This window comes from Neopsephotus bourkii, unplaced genomic scaffold (assembly GCF_033783945.1).
Source record: "Neopsephotus bourkii isolate Nb327-2 ecotype Australia unplaced genomic scaffold, CSIRO-AGI_Nbou_v1 NB_1008, whole genome shotgun sequence".
In the NCBI taxonomy this organism is placed as follows: Eukaryota; Metazoa; Chordata; class Aves; order Psittaciformes; family Psittacidae; genus Neopsephotus; species Neopsephotus bourkii.
In genome coordinates this window covers 96,124-122,597 of record NW_026901498.1, presented here as the reverse complement: position 1 = coordinate 122,597, position 26,474 = coordinate 96,124, and the positions used below count along the sequence as shown (strand labels likewise).

Genomic DNA, 26,474 nt, shown 5'->3' with positions numbered 1-26,474 from the left:
CACATGCACAGACACGCAGGGGTGCACACACACGTGTGCACATGCACCTGAACAATCACATGTGCACAGACACGCAGGGTGCACACACACATGTGCACATGCACCTGCACAGACACACACGTGCACAGACATGCAGGGGTGACACACACATGTGCCCAAACACACATGCACAGACACACATGCACAGACATGCAGGGTGCACACACACAGGTGCACAAACACACATGCACAGACACGCAGGGGTGCACACACATGTGTGCACATGCACCTGAACAATCACATGTGCACAGACACACAGGGTGCACACACACATGTGCACATGCACCTGCACAGACACACACGTGCACAGACACGCAGGCTGCACACACACGTGCACAGACACATGGATGCACAGACACACGGCAGTGCACACACACATGCACAGACATGCAGGGGTGCGCAGACACACAGGGGTGCACAGAAATGTGCACAGACACATATGCACAGACACGTGCACAGACGTGCATGGTTGCACACATGTGTACACACAGAAGTGTATGGGTGCACACACATGTACACAGGGAGGGATGCTCAAGTGTATGCCCAGATGTGCAGGGGTGCACACCTGCATGGCACAGGCATACATGCGCACAGGGGGAGGTACATGTGTGGACACACGTGGACGAATACAGGTGCACACATACATGCTGATGGATACACATGCAGGTGGACACCTGTAGCTAGGCATGTGTGCACCTGCCATGCAGATATGCGTGAACATGGGGACAGGCATGTAAGCATGGCAAGCTGTAATGCAGGACATACACACACACATATGGACATGCTGGAGGTGATGGCTCATGCCTGCAGGGTGCAGACCTGTCCTCCTGCTCCTGCAGGACACCCCCATGGCTGGGACTTCCCTTGTCCAGCCCCCCAGACCCAGTGCTACCCATGGTTTGTGCTGCTCTGCATCCTCTGCAGCAGCACCTAGGTCCTGGATCCTCCAGATCCCCACAGCAGCCCCCGGGGAGCTCACCCAGGAGCCAGGGCTGCTCTGTTCCCTCCATCCATCCAGGCTCCAAGCCCGCTTTGGCAACCCCAGCACCGACTCAACAGCCCCATGGGTCCCAGCTCTCCAACCCAGGTCCAAATTCATATCCCAGAGGTGGTGCTGCTGGGAGCACTAGGAAAGGGCTCACTGGGGACAGCCTGAGGAGCTGTGGGATGCTGGTGTGTCTGGGCTAGAGGATGCTCTCGCACCCTAGCTCAGCATGGAGAAGTTTTAGAGCAGCCAAGGGTCTTCATACGGTTTCCCACAGCCTCCTCCTAGAGAAATGGACGTGTTACAGTCTGGACAAGTGGGATGTATGGTGGTGGGGGAACCGGATGACCAGGACCACCACAAGGATGGCAGGGACCACCTCCTCAAACTGGGGACCTGCCATTGATGGGGGCTCCCCAGGGATTGATATTGGTCCCAATGCTGCTCAATGTCTTCATAAGTGATGTGGATGATGGGATCAAGTGTACCCTGTAAGTTTGCTGATAACACCAAACCGAGTGGGGAAGACACTTGGGAAGGGAGAGCCACCCTGCAGGATGCCCTGGCTTCAAGAGTGGGATAAGGGAACCTTATGAAGTTCAACAAGGACAAGTGTAAGGTCTTTGGCCTGGGTAAACACAAACCAGGAGTGCAGCACAGGCTGGGATCTGGTGGGGAGCAGCTCTGGGGAAAGGGTCCTGGGGGTCCTGGTGGACACAGGCTCCATAGGAGTGAACAGTGAGCAGCTGTGGCAAAGGAAGCCAACAGGATGCTGGAGAACATCAACAAGGGCATCACCAGCAGAGATAAGGAAGTGATTATCCCACTCAGTGCTCGTCAGGCCACACCTGGAATGCTGTGTTCTGATTTGGCCCCTGCTCTACAAAGAAGAGGTAGATGGCTGGAGAGGGTCTAGAGAAGGATCATAGGGATAACCAAAGGACTGGGTGGCACATGAGGAATGGCTGACACAGCTGGGACTGAAGAAGGGTCAGGGGAGACCTTATCACCATGTTCCAGTATTTAAAGGGTGGCTGCAAAGGAGATTCCCTTTCTACAAGGAGTCATATAGAAAACATAAGGGGTGATGGGCACAAGTTACTCCTGGGGAGATTCTGTTTGGGAACAAGAGGGAAATCTTTTGCAGTGAGAACAACGAGCCACTGGAATAATCTCCCCTGGGAAGTGGTGGGCTCCCTAATGTTGGCAATTAAGAGTCAGCTGGACAGGGTGCTGGGACACCAAGTCTAGGTCATGCTTTGCCTAGAAAGGTTGGACTGGATGATCCCCGAGGTCCATTCAACCTGGGATTCTATGATTCTATGGTTCAGCCTTCTAGTACCTAAAGGGGCTACAAGAAACCTGGAGAGGGGCTTGGGACAAGGGCCTGTAGGGACAGGCCAAGGGGAATGGCTTGAACCTGCCCGAGGGGAGACTGAGCTGAGCTCTTAGGCAGAAGCTCTTCCCTGTGAGGGTGCTGAGGCGCTGGCACAGGGTGCCCAGAGAAGCTGTGGCTGCCCCATCCCTGGCAGTGCTCAAGGCCAGGTTGGACACAGGGGCTTGCAGCAAGCTGCTCCAGTGGAAGGGATCCCTGTCCATGGAAGGGGGTTGGAGCTGAAGGAGCTTTAAGTCCCCTCCATCACCCAACACAGCCTATGCCACGGTGCAGAGCCCTCCCCGCGGCTGGCCCTGCCCCCATGGCATCAGGCCAGGAGGTGATTGGCTGAAGCAAGAGGGGTGGGGCCGGGTGGGTGGAGCCTTTAGATGACATATATGGTAGGGTGGGAGGGGATAAATCAGTAGAGAGCTTCTAGAGGTGGGGATGGGGATGGGGATGGGGATGGGGATGGGGATGGGGATGGGGATGGGGATGGGGATGGGGATGGGGATGGGGATGGGGATGGGGATGGGGATGGGGATGCTCTACAGGACCTTCTCCACTCCCCCTAGTGGGCTCCTAGCTGCAGATATCCCTGGAGAAGCAGGGTTGGGGTTGCTGCTCTGGGTGCCCCTGGCTCCCCAGTGCTTGTTGCCTACCCCAAGAATCCGGGGTGAGGGTGCAGCCGGTGAGGGTGCCTGAACCTCACCTTTGCTCCAGCACTGACTCAGGGCCCCACGTGCTGCTTTGCGTAAGAGCCGTGCTGGCAAGCAGACTCTGCCCGGGGAGGCTGCCACCAGCCTGGCCCCGGCCAAAGGGCAGGCACAGCCCCTGCGTAAAGGTGGCAGTGGCGGGGTGCTGGGTCACTGCTGGGCTGGAGCTGAGCACAGGAGGAACCGGTGGGAAAGGGTCTGCTGGAGTGGAGAGAATCCAGAGAGGTCCTGTCTAGGTCTGAACCCTTCCTCCCTAAAGGCTGAACCGTGCTCCTTGTGAAGATGGATTATGCCAAGTCCCTGAGCCTGCGCCTGGCTGCTCCTGTCTCCAAGTAAGTGCTGGGAAGCCAGCATCCTGGTGTAGGGGACATGGGAACCCTCCCTGCTTTGGCACCTCTTGGGTGGATGCGCCCCTCTCCACTGAGTCTGGTGGGGCTGGCACTGCCTGGGGGTAGAGGTGGCTCTCAGGAGACCCCAGTCCCTCCATTCCTATCCCAGATGTGTCTCGGCAAGTGCCTCCATGACCCAGCAACTGCTGTCGAGCCCAGCCTCACGGCCCCGACCCTTCCGTGTCTGCAACTGGGACCGCAGCCTGCGCAAGGGCATCATGGCACAGAGCCTCTCTGAGCTGCTGCACCAGGTGAGCTGCTGGGTGTCAGTCTATCTGCCTGCCTGGGGGCTGTCGGTCCACAGAGATATATGGTGGGCTGGCTGCCCCCAGCCCTGCTGACCCCCAGCATCCTTGCAGGCTCAAGATGCCCTACTCATTCCTGGTCCCATCTCACTGGTGCTGGATGAGGATGGCACCGCGGTGGAGACAGAGTCTTTCTTTCAGACACTGGAGGAGGGCACCGTGCTGATGGCTCTGAGCAAGGGGCAGACCTGGGCTGCCTCCAAGGTAAGTGCATCCCTTGGGGTGGGGGGCAAGAGCCTGGTTTGTCCCTGGGAGCAGCACAGGTGATGTGGTGCTCAATGGGAGGTATCCAGGATGCTGAGTGAGGTGGGACTGGAAGCGTGGGGGTACCACTGGGTAACCCTGGTCCTGCTCATGCTCAGACCCCTGGATACCAGCTGAGCCTGTCCCACAAGCCCCCTCGGAGGATCGATGTCGCCCGTGTCACCTTTGATCTGTACAAGACCAACCCCCGGGATTTGGGCTGCCTCAATGTCAAAGCCACGCTCTATGGCACCTACAGCATGTCCTACGACCTGCGCTGCTACGGGGCCAAGCGGCTGATGAAGTGAGTGCTGGGGGGGGGGGGGGGGAAGCAGGAGATGGCTCCAGGTGTGGGGATGCTGCAGTGGGGGACCAGCCCGCTTTATGGGTTGCAAGGAGGGATGCTCACCCCTTTCCTCCCTTCCCAGGGAAGCCCTGCGCTGGACGCTCTTCACCATGCAGGCCACTGGCCACGTCCTGCTTGGCACCTCCTGCTACATGCAGCAGCTCCTGGATGCCACAGAGGAGCCCAAGGAGGCAGAGAGCAGCCTAGCGCTGCAGACCCCCGTCAGCCTCCCCCCCATGCCCCGCAGGAAGACCCTGCAGTGAGCATTGGGTGCCCTGTCCCCCTCCTTTACCACTTACCCTAATGCCGGGGGGGGGGGGGGGTGTGTCCCAGCACCCTGCTAGGTCAATGCCTGGGGATAGAGGCTGCCACGGTGCTTACCATAGCCTGTCCTTGCACTCCGTTGGCTGACTGTGGCCAGCGCATCTCTTATTGTCTGCTGCTCTGTAAATATATTTATTTAAGTAAAGCTTTGCTCATTTCAGCTGTCCCTTGTCTCATCTTTGCTTGTGGGGGTGTCGCAGCCATTTGCCCTACTTGGCACTATAGGGCTGTGCTGGGTGATGGTGCAAGAGCATGCAAGGAGGGGACCTGTCGCAAGTGCTTCCCAGGGGAGCTGCTGCCTTCGTTCTCCTCCTCCTCCTCCCTGTCACCCCAGCACCCTGTTGGCACATAGGGTCTGGTCCCAACCTCTGTCACTGCATTCAAGCCATGAGGAGGGGATGGTGCAAACCCCCAAACCCACGTGCCTGTTGGCACAATCCCTGTTCTTGCTCCATTGAAAGGGATGAAAGATGCCAATGGTCCTGCTTGGTGCTACTGGCACCCAGAGCACAGAGGGATGTGTTCCTCTTGTGCTGGGATGGAGGTTTTAGTCCCTGGTTTCCTTGAGAGTGCTGTGCCCCAGCCTTGCACAACCCCCGTGGGATGCTGCAGCCTTGGCCTTGGCCTTGGGGACTGCAAACACCCTGCAGCTCCAGGGATACCAGAATAGGAAACAAAACAGCCTGGGGGCCACCGGGTTTTAGTGAGTTGGAAGCTGAAGGACATCCCTGAGGGGGAGCCAAGGCTGGGTCTCTCAAGTGCAAGCCCCACGCTCAGGATGAGCTGGATGGGAATGACCTGCTTCCTGTACTGGGAAGCACTTGGGGAGGCCAGAGAAGCTGTGCTTATGTGCATCCCTCCATGATGCACTGCAGGGGATGTGGGACCTGAGCCGTGCTTACCCGGGTACCCCACTGCAGGGGTATGGGGCTCCAGCACAGGAACTGCTGATGGGGCAGGGACCTGACCTGGGCTCAGAGCAGCAGAGCCCAGCCGGGAGCTTCATTAGCTGATAATTAATGACCCATCAGCCTGCAGCCCAGCATCAGCTGGAGTCCAGCCAGGGGCTGGTGGCTGCATGGCCCCATGGCACAAACAAGTGACACCCATGGTGAGGCAGTGCTACCGGCAGTGCTACCAGTAGTGCCAGGGGTGACACGGGGACACTGTGCCCTGCCACTTCACTGCAGGCTGTACCATGGCTATACAAAGAGTCATAGAAACGTTAGGGATGGAAAGGACCTTAAACTCATCCAGTTCCAACCCCTTGCTGTGGGCAGAGATGCCTTCCACTGGAGCAGGCTGCTCAAAGCCCTTTGGAAGCACAGCTTCCCTGGGCACCCGGTGCCAGTGCCTCAGCACCCTCACACTAAAGGACTTCTGCCTTATATCCAACCTGAACTGCCCCTGTTTAAGTTTGAACCCGTCACCCCTTGTCCTGTCACTACAGTCCCTAATGAAGAGTCCCTCCCCAGCATCCCTATAGGCCCCCTTCAGACACTGGAAGCTGCTCTGAGGTCTCCATGCAGCCTTCTCTTCTCCAGGCTGAACAGCCCCAGTGTTCTCAACGTGTCTCCATACAGGAGGTGCTCCAGTCCCTGATCATCCTCATGGCCACCTCCATGTCCTTCTTACACACGCAGTGTCCTGACCCCAGGGTGACAGTGCCCACACCACCCCCCAACACTCACATGCAGCCGCCAGCCCAGCTTCGTAAGACATATTTATTTCTATACACACTTATACACACGGATATTCCCAGTATAGCTTCATCTTGCCTCTAGTGCTGTCTCATTACAGGGTCTGGTTTGTGGTGGGGGCACCCACACACTTCTTAGTGTGCCCTGGGCCAACCCCAGCCACGCTTTATCCCCTTTCCCACCCCTGTAGTGTCTATTTGGGGGCAGAGCCCCCTGGCTAGGACAAGGCCATGCACCTTAAGCTTGAGTTTCCCCGCAGCATCAGCCTAGGCTGCAGCAGGGACACAGATATGGGCACTGCATGCACCATGTGCTGGAGGGGGGGACCGGACCCCTGCCAGCACCACACTCTCTCCATGGGGTCCTTGACCCAGGATGCGCAGGATCCCCAACCTGGGATGACGTGTAGGGATACAGGAGGGACCTCTGGATGCTGAAGCAGCCCCAGCGGAGCCTCCCGGGGGTCCTGATCACCCTGAGCCCTGCGAGAGGGAGGTGCTGGGCATCGGTCCCTGGTCCCCCAACCCTTGCAGCCCCCCTGAATGGTGATGATGGTAAATGGGGGGGGGACGGGGAGGAGGGCTTTACTTGATGTGCTCAGCAGCGTGAGAGGAGCAGTAATACTTTTTATGGGCAATGAAGGTGGAGAGGCTGCTGAACCTGATATTGCAGAGGCGACAGTACCTGTGGTTGCCGTTGGACACGGACGCAGCCTTGGCCGGGGGGGTCTGCACCGCCCTGTCCGTGTAAGTGGGGGGAGTAGGGTGCTTGTGGGGGGCTTCCCGCAGCCCATCGGGGGCTCCAGGGGAAATGGGGGGCCGGGGCAAGGAGGGGGGGCGGGGGCTGCCGCTGCCATCTTGACTGTCCCTCCCGTTGGAGCTGTCCCTGCGGAGAGGGAGGGCAGGAGGATGCGGGGGGGACACTGCGGGCAGCGGGGGGTCTGGTGTCCTGCCGGCACCGGGGACCCGGGCATCAGAGACCCGCTGCCTGGCCATCACTGGCTTGGCCACATAGAGCCCATGGACAACACGGAAGTGCTCAAGGAGATTGCCCTTAATGGTCCCATTGATGGGACAGTAGGGACAAGGAGAGAGGGGTCCCTTCATCCCTAAGACTGAGAGGAGACTCTTGGGGTAACGATGTGGTGAGTCTGCCCTGGGGTAGGGGATGCCGGGACTCCCCGCTGGAGCTGCCCTCACCCGCATCCCTTCGGGGTCCCCCTCACCAGGGCTGCTGGGGCTGTGCTGACCCTTGATGGGGACAGGCATGGCCCCCTTCATCTTCTGGAGGTGCTCGAGAGTGCGGGGCTGCAGCGGGGTGGCCGGACACTGGTACTTCTTGTGCGCCAGGTAGCTGTCAAGGCTGTTAAAGCTGATGCGGCACGCGGTGCACTCATGGTAGTCAGCCAAAGGCATCAGCGCTGTGGGCGCTGGTTCGCTCTGCCACCGCGGCTTCTTGCTCAGGTCAATGGGACCGTCAGCATCCGGGCTGGAGCGGGGCGATGGGGCAGCCCCCACTGGCTCTAGGACCGGTGGCGGTGGGTCAGGGGCCGGGGAGGGCTCAGTGGGGCGATGAGCGGCTCCATGGATCTCATAGAGCTTGCGGCGCTTGCGGGTGCGCAGGGGCTGGGGAGGAAGGGGCACTTTGGGGGCTGCGGGGCGGCGGAGGGGGGGGTCGTGGCGCGAGGCGCAGTAGAAGCGCTTGTGCACCATGTAGGTCTCGTGGCGGCTGAAGTGGATGTTGCACGCCTCGCACAGCGTCTTGCTGGGGTCCTCGTCCCCCTCATCCCCTGCCGAGCTGTTGGGGCTCTGGCTGTCCTCGCTGCACTGCCCCGACCCGCCCTCCGCATCGGGGGTCCCCGCTTTAACACCCCCCTCTTCTACCTTCACCTCTGGCACTATGGCTGGCGGTGTGGCATTCCGGCTGGCATCCCCATTCCCTCCTGGTGTCCCCTGCCCGTCGCCCAGCGGTAAGGACAGCAGCATCCCAAGGGTAGGAGGGCCCTTGGGTACTCCGGGGGGCACTTTGAGCTTGTGTGCCCCAGCGGCGCTGTCCTCGGTGAGGTGCCGGCTGGAGCAGTAGAGGCGCTTGTGCACGTAGTAGTTGTTGATGTTGTTGAAGGTGATGTCGCACTCGAAGCACGTGGCACCCTTGGGTGCCGGTGTGCTGCTGTACACGGCGGGTTGCACCACGCCGCCGCCGTGGCCCTGCTTCAGGCGGCTGTGCACCAGCTCCGACATCTTCGCCAGGATCTCGGATGCCTGCGGCACCACCGTGGCTTCGTGGCTGAACACGTACTGGGGCACAAAGATGGTGCCGCCGGCCGTGCCCGTCCCCGTCCCCGGCTCGCTGGGCACCGGGCTGGAGCCCGGTGTGGGGCTCACGAGCTCTGACTTGACCTTTGCTGAGGGCAGGCTGCGTGGGGATGAGGTCTGGGAGGCAGCACTGGGGCTGCTGCTGACCCCTTCCCCAGGACCGCTGCTTTTGGGCACCTCCGCCTCACTCACCGGGCTGCAGGCAGGCTCCACCTTGATGCGGATGGCCTCGCTGGAGGAGGATGATGATGATGATGATGATGATGACAATGATGATGGACCTTCCCCGTTCTGCGGCTGCACTGCTGGTGAGAGCTTGCCAGCAGCCGTGTTAGGGGATGAAGTGGGTGGTGCCATGGGGGGCACGGCATCGGGGCCGGGCGGTGGGGCGGGCAGGGGGCTGTGCAGCACCATGGGCTGTGTCAGTGCTGGCAGCCCCTCGGGCAGGAACGTTGGCAGGCTGCACTTCCGCAGGGATGCGTTGTTGGTCTGGCTCAGCCCTGCAGAGGGGAGAGAGGCACGGGTGTTACCCAGCATCCTGGCACAGGGATGCTCACCCCATCCCCAGCCTCCTTCCTTGTGGCCGCAGCCCTTCGTGGTGATGCTGGGCTCTGTGCATGGCACCGACACATGTCCCCATGTGGTACCCACCATGGGGTTTGGTGGCAGCCAGGGCTGTCCCCGGCGAGTACAGCTCTCCCTTGGGGCTCGGCTGGCAGATCATGTGGTTGGTGACCAAGTGGCTGTAGAGGATGTCCCTCGTGGTGGAGATGAAGCCGCAGCTATGGCAGACCCCTGCAGAGAACACAGTGCTGGGCTGAGCAGGCAGGACGGCACTCAGCAGGGCAAGCAGAGACCCGTGGGGAGCGGATCCCTGTCCCCATGCTGTGCTATGGGGCCAGGGGTGTCCCCCACGGCGGGGTGCCGCGCGGCGCTCACCGTTCAGGCCGTCGGTGTGCACTTTGAGGTGACGCTCGCAGTTGGCTTTCGTGGTGAAGGCGGACAGGCAGATCAGGCACACGAATGGCCGCTCTCCTGCAGGACGGACAGGCAGACCCCTCAGCACTGAGGGAAAGGGGATGGGGACTGAGGGGACACCCCACGAGGCCAGCCAGGAGGGCACGGCTGCGGGAAGCGGGATGCTCCCTCTATCTTTACAAGGCTGACATGGGGGAAGACCTAGAGGTGAGCTGCCCCAAACCGTCACCCAGCTGGGGAAGAACCTCATCTAACTACAGCTGCCTGGCAGGAGGGTGTAGTGAGGTGGGACTGGTCTCTTCTCCCAGGTAATGAGTGATAGGACAAGAGGAAACAGCCTCAAGCTGCACCAAGGGAGGTTTAGATGGAGGTGAGATGATTTAAATGGAGATGAACAATTTATTCCCCAGTGTTCCAGCCACTGGAACAGGCTGCCCAAGGCAGGGCTGCAGTCACCATCCCTGCAAAGTGTTCACACAGCGTGGAGACGAGGCCTCAGTGCCATGGGTTAGTGGCAGTTTTGGGATAAAGGTTGGACTTGATCTGTCCAACACAGTTGATTCTATGACTCTATCACTGGTCATCATGCTGCAGCCCCACATCCTCCCTGCCCCTCCAGCCCAGCTCTGGGGGTCCCTGTATGTGGTTTGATGCCCCAGGCTGCAGCAGCCATGCCATGTCATAGAATCATAGAATAGTTAGGGTTGGAAAACATCTTAAGATCATCAAGTTCCAACCCCCTGCCATGGGCAGGGACATCTTGTTCTAAACCATATCACCCAAGGCCTTGTCCAACCTGGCCTTGAACACTGCCAGGGATGGAGCATTCACATCCTCCCTGGGCAACCCATTCCAGTGCCTCACCACCCTTACAGTAAAGAATTTCTTCCTTATATCCAATCTAAACTTCCCCTGTTTAAGTTTTAACCCATTACCCCTTGTCTATCACTACAGTCCCTAATGAAGAATTCCTCCCCATCATCCTTATAGGCCCCCTTCAGATACGGGAAGGCTGCTATGAGGTCTCCACGCAGCCTTCTCTTCTCCAGGCTGAATAGCCCCAACTTTCTCAGCCTGTCTCCATACAGGAGGTGCTCCAGTCCCTGATCATCCTCATGGCCTCCTCTGGACTTGTTCCAACAGTTCCATGTCCTTTTTATGTTGACACCAGAACTGCACACAATACTCCAGGTATATGTCATACCACTGTGGCTCCGCATGTGTATCTCCAAGGAGCTGGCGCTGGGGCAGCTCTTCTTGCACTGCGGGAAGGGGCAGATGCGCTCATTGGGGTAGGTCTCCTTGGTCTTCTCCTCCAGGGCGGGCGAGCCGGCGCTCTGCCGGCTGGCACAGTAGTACATCAGGTGTGCTTGCAGGTTGCGCTCGCTCCGGTACCAGATTCCACAGTCCTTGCATGGGAAAACATCCTCTGTGGAGGGGAAAGAGACAAGGGGGGCACATACATCACTTCAGTGGCACATTGGGGATGCCTGGCACAGCACCGGCACCATGGGGCTGCACCCCATTCCCAGTGCTGCACATCCCTGAGGACTCACTGTTGACCATGGCCGTGGCCAGGATGGTGGCCATGCCTGCCTGCTGTGGCAGCAGCTGGATGTCCGAGTGCAGTGAAGCGGGGTACGGCGAGTCGCCAGCCTCCATGGTCACTGCATGGTGGTTGGGGATTGCCAGCGGCTCTGCCAACACGAAGGCACACAAGACCTCGTCCTCCTGCAGGGCTCGTGTCGTCCGGCACCACAGGGCTTCATCTTGGGGGGACACAGAGGGATGGGGGACAAGGGGGTGATGGTCAGCATGGCATCCCCATCCTGCTGCTGTCTGCATGGACCTGGGCTCCCCTGTCCCCTCTGTCCCTGGTGCTTCCTCCAGGTCTGCCTGGAGATGGCGGTGTCTGCCCGTGCCCGAGCGCTGCTCCCGCTGGTGCTTGCACCCATGCACCTACATATGTGCCTATACATACACCCATACATGCACCTATGCATACACCCGTACATGCACCTATACATACACCCGTGCATGCACCCATACATGCACCTATACATGTGCCTATACATACACCTATACATGCACCTGTACATGTGCATATACACGCACCTGTACATGCATCCATACATGCACCCGTACATGCAGTAATGCCCAAACTGAGTCTTACACCACTGCATGCAGTAGTGCTTACACTGAGTCTTTCAACTATATGATGCATGCACTGAGTCATAGAACCATATCACAATTTGGGTTAGAAGGGACCTTCAAAGCTTCTGTAGTTCTAACCCCCTACAATGAGCAGGGACATCTTCATCTAGACCAGGTTGCCCAAGAACACATCAGCCTTGACTGTTAGCAGGGATGGAGCACCCACGACCTCTCTGGACAAGCTGTGGCAGTGTTTTACCACCTTCATTGTAATAATTTCTTCCTTATATCCAGTCTGAATCTCTCTTAGTTTAAGACCATCACCCCTCATCCTGTCACAACAGGCCCCGCTATAAGGTCTCATCCCATCTTTCGTATGAGATAAGCCTCTTTTAAGAACTGAAAGACCACAATAAAACCTCCCTGAAGTCTTCTCCAGGCTGAACAACCCCAGCTGTCTCAGCCTTTCCTTGTGGGAGAGGTGCTCCATCCCTTGGATCACTTTTGTGCCCTTCCCTTGACCCTCTCCAAAGGGTCCTGCCCCAGTGGCATGCAGTAATGCACTAGTGCTTGCACAAGCCACTGGGACCCACCTCATATCCTAACCAGGAAGGGCTGGGATAGGGAGCAAGCCCCAGTGATGGTCAGTGAGGGGTCACGGAGGAGGTGGAGGAGCAGATGGAGGGGGTCAAGGACCCCTTCCATCACCCAAGCACCGAGGTGGCCATGCACGTCCCCCCCCATTAACCCTCCCTGGGTGCAGGGACACATAGCACTGGTACCAACCCTTCCTGTAGATGACGGCATTGGCATCGGTCTCTCCGGGCACGAGGGGCAGGCGGGACAGCCAGCAGCTCTCATCCCCCAGCACCAGCGTCACAGGCGGGCTCTGTTGAGAGCAGAGAGAGCGGGGTGAGCATCGCCCCCCAAAACAGGCTGAGACTGAGTTGGGTTGGGGGGGGGTCATGATGCTCTCCTGCATCCTGCACCCTGCTCTGCCTCCTGCATCTCTAATGAATATTAATGACCAGAAAGAAGGGGGGTTAGAATTAATCTGCCTGATCCTCTGATGGCTGCTGCCATAACGATATGAAATCTAATTATTCATCCCAATATTTCTAAGCCCTCCGACTCAGCCTGACGGTGGCAGCCGGTTGTGGCCTTATCGCCGGCAGGAGCGCGGTGCTGGGAGCGTGATAACCCCTGTGCACACGTGTGTGCAAGGCGCTCACACACGCGTGTGAACTGCAGCAACCCGACTGCTGTGTGGGAAGTGGGTGGGAAATGGGGCTGGGGGCTTAGGGACCTCCCTGCGTGGGGCACGGGGATGGGTGCTGGTGGTGGGGCTCTTGCTCTACAATGGTGGGAATTATGGGTACCCCCAATGGAGGGAGGCACCTGCAGCACCCCAGGGTGCTCCCAGCACCCCAAAGGCGCTCCCAGCACCCCAGGGTGCCTGCCCCAGCTCCCTTTGGCAGCCCCAGCCCCTGCGTCAAGCCCTTCCTTGTTCTCTCTGGAACAAAGAGGTCAGTGTCTCCGCTCTGCACCAGCACGATAACCATCGGAAACCCTATCTGCTCCGCATCCGCTGGGATGGCGTTATCGGAACAGACCCGTGCCCTCACTGTCCCCCTCTGTGGGCATCACCCTAGGGCTGGGTGCCCCGGCGCGGGGGTCAGCAGAGCAGGGATGGAGTGGGGGGACAGCCAGCACAGGGAGCTCCGGGGTCCCTTGGCATTCCCAGGTACACCTGATGGAGCAAGGATGTGTCGGGGGAGCCTCATGGGACCGGCTAGGGAAGCAGGAAGCCTTCTTCCTCCTCCTCCTCCATCAGTGAACCAATGGGCACCCATGATGCTTCATGCCACAGAGACATTAAAGCCACCCAGTGTTCCCAGTTCCCACTGGGATGAGCTAATTTCCCACATGGGGACAAAGAGCAGAGCTTGGGCAGGAACTGGGGGAGACCCCCTTGCATGCCCTCTCCTGCCGCCAGCAACAAAGACGAAGGAACCTGGGGGCGACAGCCTGTATCAGGGATGCGGCTGCGATTCCTTCCTCGCTTTCCCGAGCAGAGATAGGGAGGGAGGCGAGTGGCGGAGGAGAGCAGGGCTGGGAATCATCAGCCGGGCTCGATAAGGGAGCTGCTGAAATGGGAGCAAAAATATTTAGACAATAAATGAAGTATCAGAAAAAAGCTGCGCATATCTTTAAGAAATCAATCATCCTGTACCGGGTGTCTGGACACACGGCGCCAACCGGGAGATAGGGAGCCAAACTGGGCAGATAAGGGTTAATCAAGGATTTAATTCAGCAAAGATAAACGGGCCTGGGCTAAAAAAAAAAAAAGGGAAGAAAAAAAAAAAAAGAGGAAGAAAGGAGGAGGTGGGGATGGAGACTGGGAGGGATTCTCCAGCCTTGAAGATCCTGGGATGGAGCTGTCTGCGTGAGGCACGGGGGGATACACGGGCAAGGATGTGGCTGGGATGTGAGGACCCAGTGCTTCCAACACACCCATGTGCAGACCCAAGTCCCTGTCATGCTCCTGCCATCAACAGCCACCTGTGTCCTGCGCTGCCTCCTATCCTGTGCTGCAGAGCCCTGGTGCTTCCCTGGCACAACCAGAGTCCCTTAGGAGTACATTTCAGGTGGGAAACTCCAACGCCATCTCTTCTGCAAGGATACAGGTACCACCACACAGCCTGCTTGTGCAGGAGGGGACCGGAGGGGACGGCCAGCATCCCATCCTCCTGCCTGCGGTGATGCTCTGATCTCGGGGCGATGGGCATGGAAACCTTCCGGACATCCAAACCTGGAGATCCACAGGAGCTTGATCCCTTTTAAACCAACCCCTCTCTCTAAACCCCTTGTTTCCTCAGGCCTTTCCTCACCACCGTTCCACAGCCGTGCTCCTTACCGTGTCACTGTGCCCGGGTGATGACAGCTCGCTGTGGATGCTGCCCTGGAAGGGTCCCCAGGAGAAGCCCTCGGGGAGGCTCCTGCGGGTTCGCACCTGCCTCTCCCCATCCTGCACAACCTGGTCCAGCTCATCTGTGGGGAGACAGGCACAGCATCACCGTGATGCCTCCCCCAGCCAGACCCCCGGCCCATGGCAGCTCCATAGGGATGTGGGCACCCATCTGGAGCCTGGAGCTGCTGGTGGGTGCGCTGGTATCCCTAATGGATGGAAGGCATCCAACTGCTCACCGGGGGGTCCAGGCACAGCACAGCGGTGGAGCGGAAGGAGTATTTCCCATCCCAGCACCCAAAGTTGAAGCAGCTTCAGGGCTTAATGGCTTTGATTATCTGATAAGCCTCTGGTTTAATGGGTTAGATAACATGTTAATACGCTATGAAGGCTGCTCTAAAATGTTTTAACTGTGCCTTTGTCTTTTGGAGCGCAGATAAGATGGCAGGTAACCAATACGCAGATGGATGTGTGCTGGCTGCCCCTCGCTGTACAGCAGAAGGAGCCGGATGCTGCACCCCAAAACCCATGATGCTCCCTAAGGACAGTGAGCTGAACACCAGGCCACCAGTGAGGCCCTGGACACCCATCTGGAGCCAGGCATGCTCCTAGCACCCCAGGGTGCTCTGGGGCAGAAGTGGGGCTCCCCCCATCACCATAGCAGGGAGAAGAGCCCCCTAAAGCCCCATGCCCCATCTCTGCGGGCACTGAAGTAGATGCAGCCAGGGCTCAGGTCCTGTGCGCTGGTCTGAAGGCAAAATTGCTTTCAGAGCTGGGAGCACGGGGAGGATAAAGCGATCCCATGGCTGCGGAGATTGAAATCTGATGTGTTTATTAGCCCAGCTGACATCTGGATCCTGTCAGCAATAGGGTGAGTTAAGGTGAGTGTCCGGGTGGTGAGCACGGGTTGGCGGTACCTGAGATCACCTGCGTCCCAGCGTCACCCGTAGGTTAGCTCTGTTCACCAAGGATGCCCTGTGCCACCAGGGATGTGTCTCCAGTTGTGTCCCAGGGGATCAACTGGTGCCCCTTGGCAAAACCTGCTCCCTGCTGGGGGTGGGATGGAGGAAAGGCTGCAAAGGTGTTAGAGATCCCCAAGGATCACCCCTGAGCCACCCTCCCTCCATCCCCATGCCACAGCCTCCGACACATGCTGGTGAATGAGATGTGCTCTGCCTGCAGCAGCTCTGCCCTCCTGGGGTACAGGCAGGGCTCCTGCCTCCCCTTCCCACAGCACCTCCTGCCCTCAGTGCCTTCAGCTCGGAAGCCCTTGGTGCTGGTTTGGAGCTGGATGCTAAGAAAAGTGCCCTGGCCATGGGGATCCCTGCTCTGTTCAGCCAGGATTTCATCCCCATCAAAGCGGTTTGGGAGCAAGCACGGTGCTGGCTCTGCCCATCCTGCATCCCTGCCATCCCCCTGCCCCATTTTCCTGGCATCCCCCTGCTCAGCACCCCCTGACTCCATCACAGGATAACACAAGGAGGAGGGCTGAGGCCTTCAAGGAGCCAAAGGGATTTATTCCCTGGCACAAACCAATGCCAAGAGGCAGCAGCAGCCCCTCCTGTGAAGGACCCGGGCTGCGGGGGGGGGGGAAGGGGAGGCAGGAAGCAGAGCCACCGAGCAGGATGTGGCCATCACCGCGGCTTCAGGGCTGAGCAGGGCAGTCAGACCCTTGCTCAGTGCTCATTGCTCCATGATTCCAACACCTTACTCCTGTCTGATTCCCGATGTGCCACTGGGCTGCCAGGCTCCCTTTAGCCCTTCCATCGCATTCCCAGCATCCCCCATCACTGGAGGTGGGAAGCAAAGCCCCACATTCCTAATGGTGATGTCTCCCCCTCTGCACAGCCTGGCTGCTTTTGGGGAACAGAGCCCAACCGCCACTTTCCCCCCCTCCGTGCCCCCCCTTTTGCCCCTCCTTCCCCCCTGTCTCACTGGTAATCAGCAGCGTTTGGGTCAGGAGACCATGTCTCCAAGATAAGAGCGTTCGCCTGACACTTCCCATGTCAGAGCACTTCATCTTCTGTGTATCAATCCCCAGCAGAGAAAACACGCAGGCGCTGATAAAGACAAAACCGTTCCAGACAGGGGGACAAAAATAGTGCCGCCGGAGCTGGCCCGCTCCCCACCAGCGCCCGGTGGCCATGGCACTGGCCACTGGCCCAATGCAGCACTGTCACCCCGAAAACGTGATGTGGGGAACCCCATCCAGAAGAGCTGAGCAGTTCTCCATTTGGATGGGTGTCCCTGTGCCCAGACAGGGATGCTGCCACAGCCCCTGAAGCACCGGCTGCACCCACATTGATACAGCAAGGAAAAAGAAGAGGAAAAAGGGGATTTTCCAAAGTAAGCACGTGGTATTGCTGTAGTTCTCCATTGGAAAGGGGAAACGACGCCAAGCCCGGATGGCGCAGCACAGCACATTGTCCACACTTGGTAACAAAGCCCAAAGCAAGCGATCCACATCCCCACGTTCCAACAGCACCGGGTTCAGCTGCATCCCTCTGCCTGCAGCCTGGAGAGTTGGGAATTGCTGGTGCCAGCCCATGGGGTGCCCGGCAAGGAGCAAAGTCCACAGGCGCAGGCCGGGCTCCGGTGCTGCCTCCCTGCGGGATCCCCCCGGCAGGTGAACACCGCCCCGGGTATCTCCTCTGGCCATCAGTCCCAGCCAGGCAGTGCCCCGGTTATCGCGGCACGTTTATCTCCATGATCATTAACCAAATTGGGCAGGGACGCGGCTGTTTGCTTTGTGTCGTGAAGAAAAGCAGCAGGAAGGAAGGAAGGAGGGAGGGGAAAAGCCCCCGGTGAGCCAGGTGCACGGCATGGACCCCAGTGCTCTGCCCCACTGCTGAAACACGGGGCGCTGGGGCTGCTCCTTGCCCCCAGGGACTGAGAGCGCCTGCTCGCCCCACACTGCACCTCGGCTTATCTCCCCATCGAGAGATTTCAGAGAAACAGGCAGAGCTGTGCTGGAGAGCAAAGATTAATCCTGTCATCACACCATGGCCAAGCATGGGGCGATCAATGGCTGGGGAGGCAGGGCTGGCATCAGAGCCCCCCTGGACCCGTGGGGTCCAGGAAGGGGGGAATTCTGCAGGCCTGCATGTGAGGCATTGCCATGTAAGACAGGGTGAACACAGGACAAGGGTGTGAGGAACGTCTATAAGAGCCCATCCGCAAGGCAACCCACAGCATCCTTTTGGCTGGGGCAAGGATGCACTACTGGGAGTGGGTCAGCTCCTGTAGCCACCTGCCTTTGCTCCTGATGCTCCAGAGGCGCAGCTGCATCCATGCACCCACATTTGCTTTCCTTGTGGGAGCAACAATAGGGAACAGAAGAGAGGGCCCACCCAGCCCTGGGCAAACCTGCACATCCCATCCCAACCAACTCCTGCACCCCCTCTGCCCCAACTGCACCAGTGTGACTTTAATCCAATCCGAATGATGGGCTCTGCCCCTCGGCAGGGATCCAGGCTTGGAGGTCCCCACAGTGTTTGCAGCTGCCTGGATACTATCTGGATAAATACTGCTATCGGGATGTCACGGGACCACATCCCAGCATCAGCCGCACTGCGCGCTGCTCCTATTAATACAGCGCTTTGTGCCTGGCCCTGGGAGCTGCCAGCCCTGGCTGGGGGGACCACAACACCAGGTATAGCCCCCACATGAACCCAAGGGGAACAGGGATGAACGGGGGATCTCTGCTCCCATCCCAGCATGTCTGGGATGTCCCTATGGCATGGGAACTCCTAAAGGGGAGGGAGGATGGATCCATCCATCCATCCATTGGTACCCAACATCCCAAGGGGAAAGTGGACCTGGAGCATCCCCGTCTCCCACAGCAGCCCTGGCCCTGCTGCATGCCCCAGCTGCTGTTTTTAGAAGCAGCGAGTGCGCGGCGGAAGGAATAAATCCTGACAACTCAACTAGTGAAATGATGTGATGGCACCGCTCCGATAAGATGGAGGGAGCCGATTGGGAAGAGTCTTAAGCTGCGAACACGCAGCATCTCCACTCTTCACCTCCGCTCACAAAGGGAAATCTCTCCAAAGGGGCTAAGGAGATTATCCTGGCTTTGCCATCCCGGGTGCTCGAGTAATCAGGGCAGCCTTGGGGACGACAAAGGAGTGAGGAGGGTTTCAATTCGAGCCTTGCTGGGCTGCGCCTGCTTAGGCTCAGCCTGGGGTTGCTGTGGCTGAGCTGCCATGGCCTGGGAGGGGATGGTTATGGGAGAGCTGGGCTCTGACACCCCCCCCCCCCCCCCCAGCTTTTGGGTGCAGAGGGGACACCCCAGTGCCCTGGCATGGCAGGAGCTGAGGGGAGATTTCTGCCTTTATCAGTCCTGCCCATCGCTTGCCATTTATTGATTTCCTTTTTGACAGAGTACAAAAGCAAATCTTTATCAGGCTGAACCCTGCCCCTGGTTAATGGAGGAGCTGTGACCTACCCCGGAGAGCAGAGCTGCACCTCCCAGCGCTCAGGGAAAAGGGGGGGACCATGGCACCCAGGAGGTGCTGCACCCCAAAGAGGGCCAGGCACCCGCTCGCCAGCTGTTCTGCACAGCTGGCAGGTGCTGGCACCAGCTTTGCCATGTGTCACCCCGGGATCGCCCTTCCCTTATGCCCCATGTAAGCCAGGGTGCCCTGCCCCAGCAGGATGCGCCCTGATAACGTCCTCAGGACGTTTGAGTTTGGAGTGTTGCTGAGCCCTGCAGGGATGTGGCGTTGAGGGGGTCCCCATCCCCAGGGGTCCCTGTCTCAAGAGGGTCCCTATACTGGGTAATAAAAGTGAGCCATACCCATAGGTATGGGTACAGGAATTAACATTGGGAACAGCATCAGAAAGCACTCAGGGAAGATGGAAGGAGGAATAACTCCCAGCTCTCCCAGGCTGGCTGGACCCCTGTGCCAGGGACACCCTGTCCCTGCTGTCCCCCAAGTCACAGGGCTGCTGGGACCCCCTGACTCTGCCCTGGCTGGTACCAAGCAGCGGGTAGGGATGTGCTGGGGGGGGACAGGAAGCTGGGAAGGGGGAGGAAGGGGAGTGAAGGGGCCCCTGGAGCTGATGCAGAGGGTAGATATCCCCTCCGGAAAGGAGGAGGGGACCACAAGGGGGGGTCACTCCTCAGCATTGGGCAGGAGCAGGGTGCGAGCTTGGCTTTGCACATAAACCCCACTGGTCCTCAGCTCCAGCCCAGTGCACAGCGGCAAGGCAGCAGTGATTGATGGCTGTCAGTCACAGTGAGCCTGGCAGCATCGCCCCCAGGGCTCTCTCCACAAATACATGAGATGTTTTTCTCCTTCCCAAGGGAAAGGATTGGGACAGAGTTGGGGGGACACTGCCTGCGCCTCTCAACATCATCCAGGTGCTGCTCGATGCAGGGATTTCCCTGCCGTGCTGTGTCTGGGTGTCCCCCCACACTGGCAGTGTCCTCAATGCATCCCTGCATCCCAGCAGTATTCCCAAACAGATCTGAGCATCCTTCTACTCAGCAATGTCATCAAAGCAGCCTGAGCATCCCTGCATCCCAGCAATGTCCACAAATGGGTCTGAGCATCCCTGCACCACACCAGTGTCCTAAACAAGCCTGAGCATCCTTGCACCCCAGCAGTTATTACAGACTGGTCTGAGCATCCTTCCACTCAGCAACATCCCCACGCCATCCTGGCTATCCCTCCACCTTCCAGTGTCCCCACACAGAGGCTGAACTGATGTCAGGGACACAAACCCCAGCAGGGACAGTGTCCCCTTCCATATCCCCAACCCAGGACAGGTGTCACTACTGGGACACCCTCCATCCTTCTGCCTTCATTGTCTGGCTTTGCCGACACAAGCCTCACAGGGAGTAGTTTCCAGGCAAGCAGGAGACCCCCCGAACCCAATCTTCCCCCCATCCCACAGCAATCTAACCCAAACACAGCGATCCCCTCTCAGCCCGGCTCCCGGCGATAAAAAGGAATAGCTGGAATAACTTTTGCCACCCACTCAAAACAGAGGGGAAAGGGGGAGACGCGGCGCAGGGACGGCCATCCGGATGAGCCGTCCTCCTCGTGCCCTGCTCGCCCCGATAATAAACCTTGAGGTTTGCAGACACGCTCCGGGCAGACGGAGATTATTCGGGTAGGAGTCGCGGCGCAGATAAACACAACCGAAGGCAAAGGGGGAGGCGGGGGGGGGGGGAGAGTTGACAAAGTTCGTGGTTTTAATTAGATGCACCCAAAAAGCCATAGGGGATTGGGCTGTGCCATCCCGATACCCACACACGGGGCTGGTGGCGAGGGTGGGTTTGGGGTTCGTGGTCAGTCCTGAGAGGTGGACCTGTGCCACGCTCTGTAATCAACTCAGAGGCATCGTTACTGCCTGGGAGCTATTAAATAAAGCCATGAACAGATGAGAATCACAGAATGGTTTGAGTTGGAAACGACCTTAAGATCATCCGGTTCCAACCCCCTGGCATGGGCAGGGACACCTCACACTAAACCATGTCACCCAAGGCTCCATCCAACCTGGCCTCGAACACTGCCAGGGATGAGTTTCTGTTCTGATGGGGCTCAAGAAAGGGGGAATCTTTGTGGAGACCCAAATGGTGACGCTGATGTAGGAAAAGGAGTGAGGGACCCCCTGGGAGCAACTGCTGCTGTTTCAGGGAGGGTGGTGGGACATTGCCGTTGGGGGGACAAGGCAAAGAACAACCCTGGGTTTGGCCCTTTCTACTCCATCCCTTCCCTCTCTTGGCCCTGTCGGTGTCCCCACAGGGACAACAGCAAAAAGCTTTATCCCACCTTGCAGAAAGGCAAGTGTCATCTGGGCTTCCCTGGGGCTGCAGTGCCTGGTGGGGATTCTCCAGTGTCTCGTAAAGCGGTTGAGCAGCGTGTCCCTCAGCAGGACTCTGCTCTTCTCCGCCCCCCTTGTCCTAACACCACATTCATGGAATCTGTTGGAACTTTTCACCTTAGTTCTCCAGGAAAATTGGCTGGACTTGGTGAGGTTGGCCAGGCAGGGATGGGGTGGGATGGGACAGGCCTGGGCTGGGAGCCAGGGGCTGCGGGTGCTCCCAAAGGTCTCTGCTACCGGCCCTGCTCCAGGGCAAACAAAAAGGAGTGGGAAAGATGGGCATGGATGAGAGCCACTGGTGGGGCTGTGGCAAAGGGAAGAAGGGGATCTGGGGAGGATGAACATCTCCTCTCCAGCCCATCAGAGGATGAGCATGAAGCATGGCCATGGTCCATCCCGGGACCGTGTCAGAAAGCAGAACCGAGCACCCCAGCTGAAGGCTCCCAAGCTGAGGATCACAGCCCACAACCCCTGGGGATTTGCATATCAGGCGGGTGAGCAGCAGCTCCCTCCAGTGAACAAGGTCATTGCAAAGATAATACAACAACACTCCCTATCCCTCACTGACCCGCGGCACCAAGGAGCCCCACGGCGAGGTCTTGGAATGCCGCATCCCGACACTGCCCAGCCTCTGGCGCAGCAGCGCACCCAGTTTTGGAGACCCAGAGAGCAAAGCCATAGTGGGGAGTGACCCTGTAGCCCCCCAAAAAGAGCCAGAGGAAGGGGAGACCCCTCAGGGTGCGAACAAAGGCGCCTGGAGCAGCCTGCTTGTTCCCCCCCCCCACCCCGATGTGCTGCATCTTCACAGCTGCCACTGCTGACATACGGCGGATCCTGCCAGATAAAAAAGAAAATTCAGGCTGCTCAGAGTTTCCCTTTTTGCCAGCTCCATCCCTGATAAGTGCAGAGCCTGCAGAGCGCCTGATAGACGGGCTATCGCGGCGGTTGGTGCGAAAGGAACACCCTATCGCTGCAGCATCGCCGGACCGCCATCAACTCCCAGCCACACAGAAATTAATACCACTCCAATTACCAGAATAGAGATGGGCTGGGAGAAGGCGATAATAAAATCTCTTTTACATAAAGAATGCAAATAACCCGCTCTGGAGAGGGAAGAGGGGGAAGGGGGAAGCACGGTCACAGCCAAGGCTTCGTGGTCCCTTTTGGGGACCCTGTGGTTGATGGAGCTGTTGGGATAAGGGGCTGTGCAGTGCTGTCACCTCTCAGTATGGGGGCACCCATGGAAGCCCCATCCCTATTGGGATGCGGTGGAGCAAGGGGCCCGGCAGTGCAGGGGCCAAAGGGCCAGGCAGCAGATAAGAAGGAGCTGGGGAGGCCTCGCAGCTCCTTCCTGCCCGGCACGCAGGAAGGGCCGGGATATCAGCGGGGCCGGCGAGAGCTTCCCCTCGGATGGGGCAGGAAGGGGGAGCGGGGCCATAGTTCCCCGCCGAGCCGTGGGGATTTGGGCAGCTGCAGGAGCACGTGTGCTGCAGCCGGCAGTTCCCAGTGCCTATCCATCACCCATGCGGGACGCTGGTGGCCTTGGGGACACGCTGGGACCACCCCTGCCCTGCTGCATCCATCACTGGTCACTGCCCTGCATCAGGGTCACCCCGTCCCACCATGCGTTGCTGCTTCCAGGGGGGATGCTCCAAGACCAGGTCCATCAGCATTCCCCCTGGGAGGAGCAGCACCAATGGGGCCCAAAATGCGGCACATCAACCCCCGGTGGGGCTCAGCTCCCTCTTGCCCCATCCCTGTCCATCCGCAGCGGACGGGCACCCACAAACCCAATCTGCACAATGGAGCCTCAAGTGTAACCCCATCTTGGGGTGGTTTGGAGATAGCAGGGCGATAGGGCGCAGGGTACCCACATGGCACACGCAGCCTCACTGGGCTGCCAGGGTGCCAGCAGAGATGCCGAGAGGGAGATAGACGCGTTTATTCACTCCTTGGGGTTTTGATAACCATCACCAAACCACTCGAGCGTCGCTCTTGTGGTTGCCAGGATGTTTGTGAAGTGCCCTCGCAAGCGTGGAGCGATGCAGGATGGGGTCCAAACCCTCCCTGTGCTGGGAAGCACGATGCCAGCCACAGTGATGGCATCCCCACAGCTCCCAGCTTGGGTTTTACTGTCCCAAACAAGTGCCCTCAGGATCTGGGGACCACAACCACCATCTCATACCTCCCCTCTCTGCAGAAGTGCTGTATTTGCAGCCTGCCCAGCTCCCAGTCCTCATACTGGTTTGCAAGGGATGAATGCATGGAGATTGCTCCAGCTATTCCAGCCTGTGTCCCAGCTGGGAAGCTGCGAAGGAGCAGGATGACCGGCCGCACACTGGGGACATACCTGGCCCATTCCAGACATCCATTTCCTGCAGTTTTTCTCCAGGATCTGACTTCTCCAGCTCCTTTGAACTCTCTGGGGTGTCTCTGGAATCTGCAGCAGGAGAGGGAAGGCAGCAGGTCAAATGTGGGGAACTTCAGAGGGAGCATCCCATGGGGACCAGGACCACTGGACCGGTGACACCTCAGGGTCAGGATGCTCTCAGGGATGTGCACAGGGATGTTCAATCCCCATGTCCAAACGCCCCACTGCCCACCTGTAGGGTCCTCTGACCCACACGGGATGTCCCATCATGACAGCCAAGCCCACCACACATCCTCAACGGGTAGGCACCCGCCTCTCACCCCTAAACCCCTCCCACATCCATCCTTCCCATCCCACTTTGGGCCCCATGTCACCGGATTCAGCCCCGCTCCCATCACAGCTCTATTTGTGGCGTATTCATAGCAACTTGATAACAATTATTTTCTCCATTAACTGCTGCTGGAGATGCAGCTGATAGAGCCTATCTGCATATGACAGTGTGGAAGATTAGCGCCCAAAGTACATGTTTGCCTTGGCGTCCCGGGCGGATAACCAGCACGGAGCCCAATCGATCGGCGCCAGAGCGAACACCCAGGGGTGACGTCACCAGCATTGGAGATTATTAATACAGGTGATAAGCGGAATGATTAACATCAAATAAATCAATCACCGGGTATAAAAGTCCTATTATTTTTGGCTATAAATCAAAGTGCCTGGCATATCGATTTTTATCCATCGCGCTGAAAGCTTTAGTGGCCGTTATTGCTGCTCCACGTTATCTCTGCTATCACCTCTTTATCGAGGCAGCCCAGTGCCAGGTGCAGCAACGCGCCCAGGCTCCCGGCTCCCTCGCCCCCAGCCCAGCTCCCCCATCAGATAAGAGCCACTCGCTTCTCCCTGCTGCAGAGCAAAGTTTGCCTGCGAGCCCTCCCTGCCCATGCTATTGGGATCCCCACAGCATTGCTCCATTGGTTTTAAGGGGGACCCTTTGCTCTGGTGCTTCCCGAGAGCCACCGTTGTTTAGTGTGGATCCCCATGGCACCGTTCCAATGGGTTTGGAAGGGGGACACGTGCTTTGCTTTGCTCCGGTGCTACCCGGAGCCACCGCTGCCTGGTGTGGATCCCCATGGCATTGCTCCAATGGGTTTGGAAGGGGGACACGCACTTTGCTTTGCTCCGGTGCTTCCCAAGAGCCACCGTTGCCTGGTGTGGATCCCCATGGCATCACTCCAATGGGTTTGGAAGGGGACACGTGCTTTGCTTTGCTCTGGTGCTTCCCAACAGCCACCGTTGTTTAGTGTGGATCCCCATGGCATCGCTCCAATGGGTTTGGAAGGGGGACACACGCTTTGCTTTGCTCCGGTGCTTCCCGAGAGCCACCGTTGTTTAGTGTGGATCCCCATGGCATCGCTCCAATGGGTTTGGAAGGGGGACACGTGCTTTGATTTGCTCTGGTGCTTCCCAACAGCCACCGTTGTTTAGTGCGGATCCCCATGGCATCACTCCAATAGTTTGGAAGGGGGACACGCGCTTTGCTTTGCTCCGGTGCTACCCGGGAGCCACTGTTGCCTGCTGCGGAGCCGTCCGGCTGCTTTAGCCGGTGCAGCCTTGCCCCGCCGCGGTTATCTCGAAGGGCACTGCAAACATGAACTGATTAGGATTTGCCCCCACCTCCACAGGAAGGAACTTAAAGGATATCTGGGGACTGTTTCAGCCCGGCCCTGTAACGCAGCCACCTCTGGGGTGGGGCATGGCACAGCGCGGCGGCAGGCAGGCGGCAAGGGCAGGAAGCAGGCAGCAACGGCCCCGTGCCCCCATCCCCATCCGTGCCAGCACCTGCAGGTTCAGGGGATGCTCTGAGGCAGTTTGCGCCCTGAGAGATGTGGCTTTGGACACCAAGAGGTCACTTTGAACCCCTGGGTAAAGGAGATCACTTTATAGAGTCACAGAATGGTAGAATCGTATCTGAGTTTGGGTTGGAAGTGGCCCTCAGAGCTTATCTTGGGGGGAAAGAGGTCACTTCATGGAACCACAGAATCATAGAATCAGGGCCTCAAAGTTCTGGGTGTCTTGATATAACTGAAGATGTCCCTGCTCATTGCAAGGGGTTTGACTGGATGAGCTTTGAAGGTCCCTTCCAATCTAAACTATGATATGATTCTGATTCTGTTGTTCTATAAAGTGACCTCCTTCTCCCCAAGATGAGCTTTGAAGGTCCCTTCTAACCCAGACTATTCTGATGACCTCAGGGACTGCTTTGTCATCTGGGGAGGCAGTCTGCACCCCAGGAGACGTTGTTCTGAACATCACGAGGTCACTTTGCATTCCTGGGGGAAGGAGATCGCTTTATACAACTACAGAACAATAGAATCATATCATAGTTTGCATCGGAGGGGGCCTTCAGAGCTCATCTTGGGTAGAAGAATGTCAGT

At 58.4% G+C, this 26,474-nt stretch overlaps 2 protein-coding genes across 4 annotated transcripts in view; one reads left to right on the top strand and one right to left on the bottom strand.

Annotated features, from left to right (window-relative positions):
- The first annotated feature begins 2,972 nt into the window (after window positions 1–2,972).
- CIDEC (cell death inducing DFFA like effector c) lies at window positions 2,973–4,882 on the top strand. Its single transcript, XM_061360021.1, has 5 exons — window positions 2,973–3,447; window positions 3,614–3,755; window positions 3,864–4,013; window positions 4,172–4,356; window positions 4,481–4,882. Exons 1-5 carry the CDS (start codon window positions 3,398–3,400, stop codon window positions 4,659–4,661), a joined length of 708 nt encoding a protein of 235 aa, XP_061216005.1. The 5' UTR covers window positions 2,973–3,397; the 3' UTR covers window positions 4,662–4,882.
- Window positions 4,883–6,432: 1,550 nt separating this feature from the next.
- ZFPM1 (zinc finger protein, FOG family member 1) overlaps window positions 6,433–26,474 on the bottom strand; it is a 34,545-nt gene continuing 14,503 nt past the window's right edge. For 2 of the 3 annotated variants that reach the window (XM_061360032.1, XM_061360033.1), the window contains exons 3-10: window positions 24,022–24,111; window positions 14,787–14,920; window positions 12,656–12,758; window positions 11,272–11,484; window positions 10,920–11,144; window positions 9,677–9,772; window positions 9,389–9,532; window positions 6,433–9,237 (exon numbers count right to left, since the gene is read on the bottom strand). In XM_061360032.1, coding sequence (XP_061216016.1) covers window positions 7,007–9,237; window positions 9,389–9,532; window positions 9,677–9,772; window positions 10,920–11,144; window positions 11,272–11,484; window positions 12,656–12,758; window positions 14,787–14,920; window positions 24,022–24,111 — 3,236 coding nt within the window. In that variant the 3' untranslated portion in view covers window positions 6,433–7,006. Of the gene's footprint in view, window positions 9,238–9,388; window positions 9,533–9,676; window positions 9,773–10,919; window positions 11,145–11,271; window positions 11,485–12,655; window positions 12,759–14,786; window positions 14,921–24,021; window positions 24,112–24,416; window positions 25,084–26,474 lie in introns of those variants that run through there. The other variant, XM_061360034.1, reaches the window with a different exon arrangement.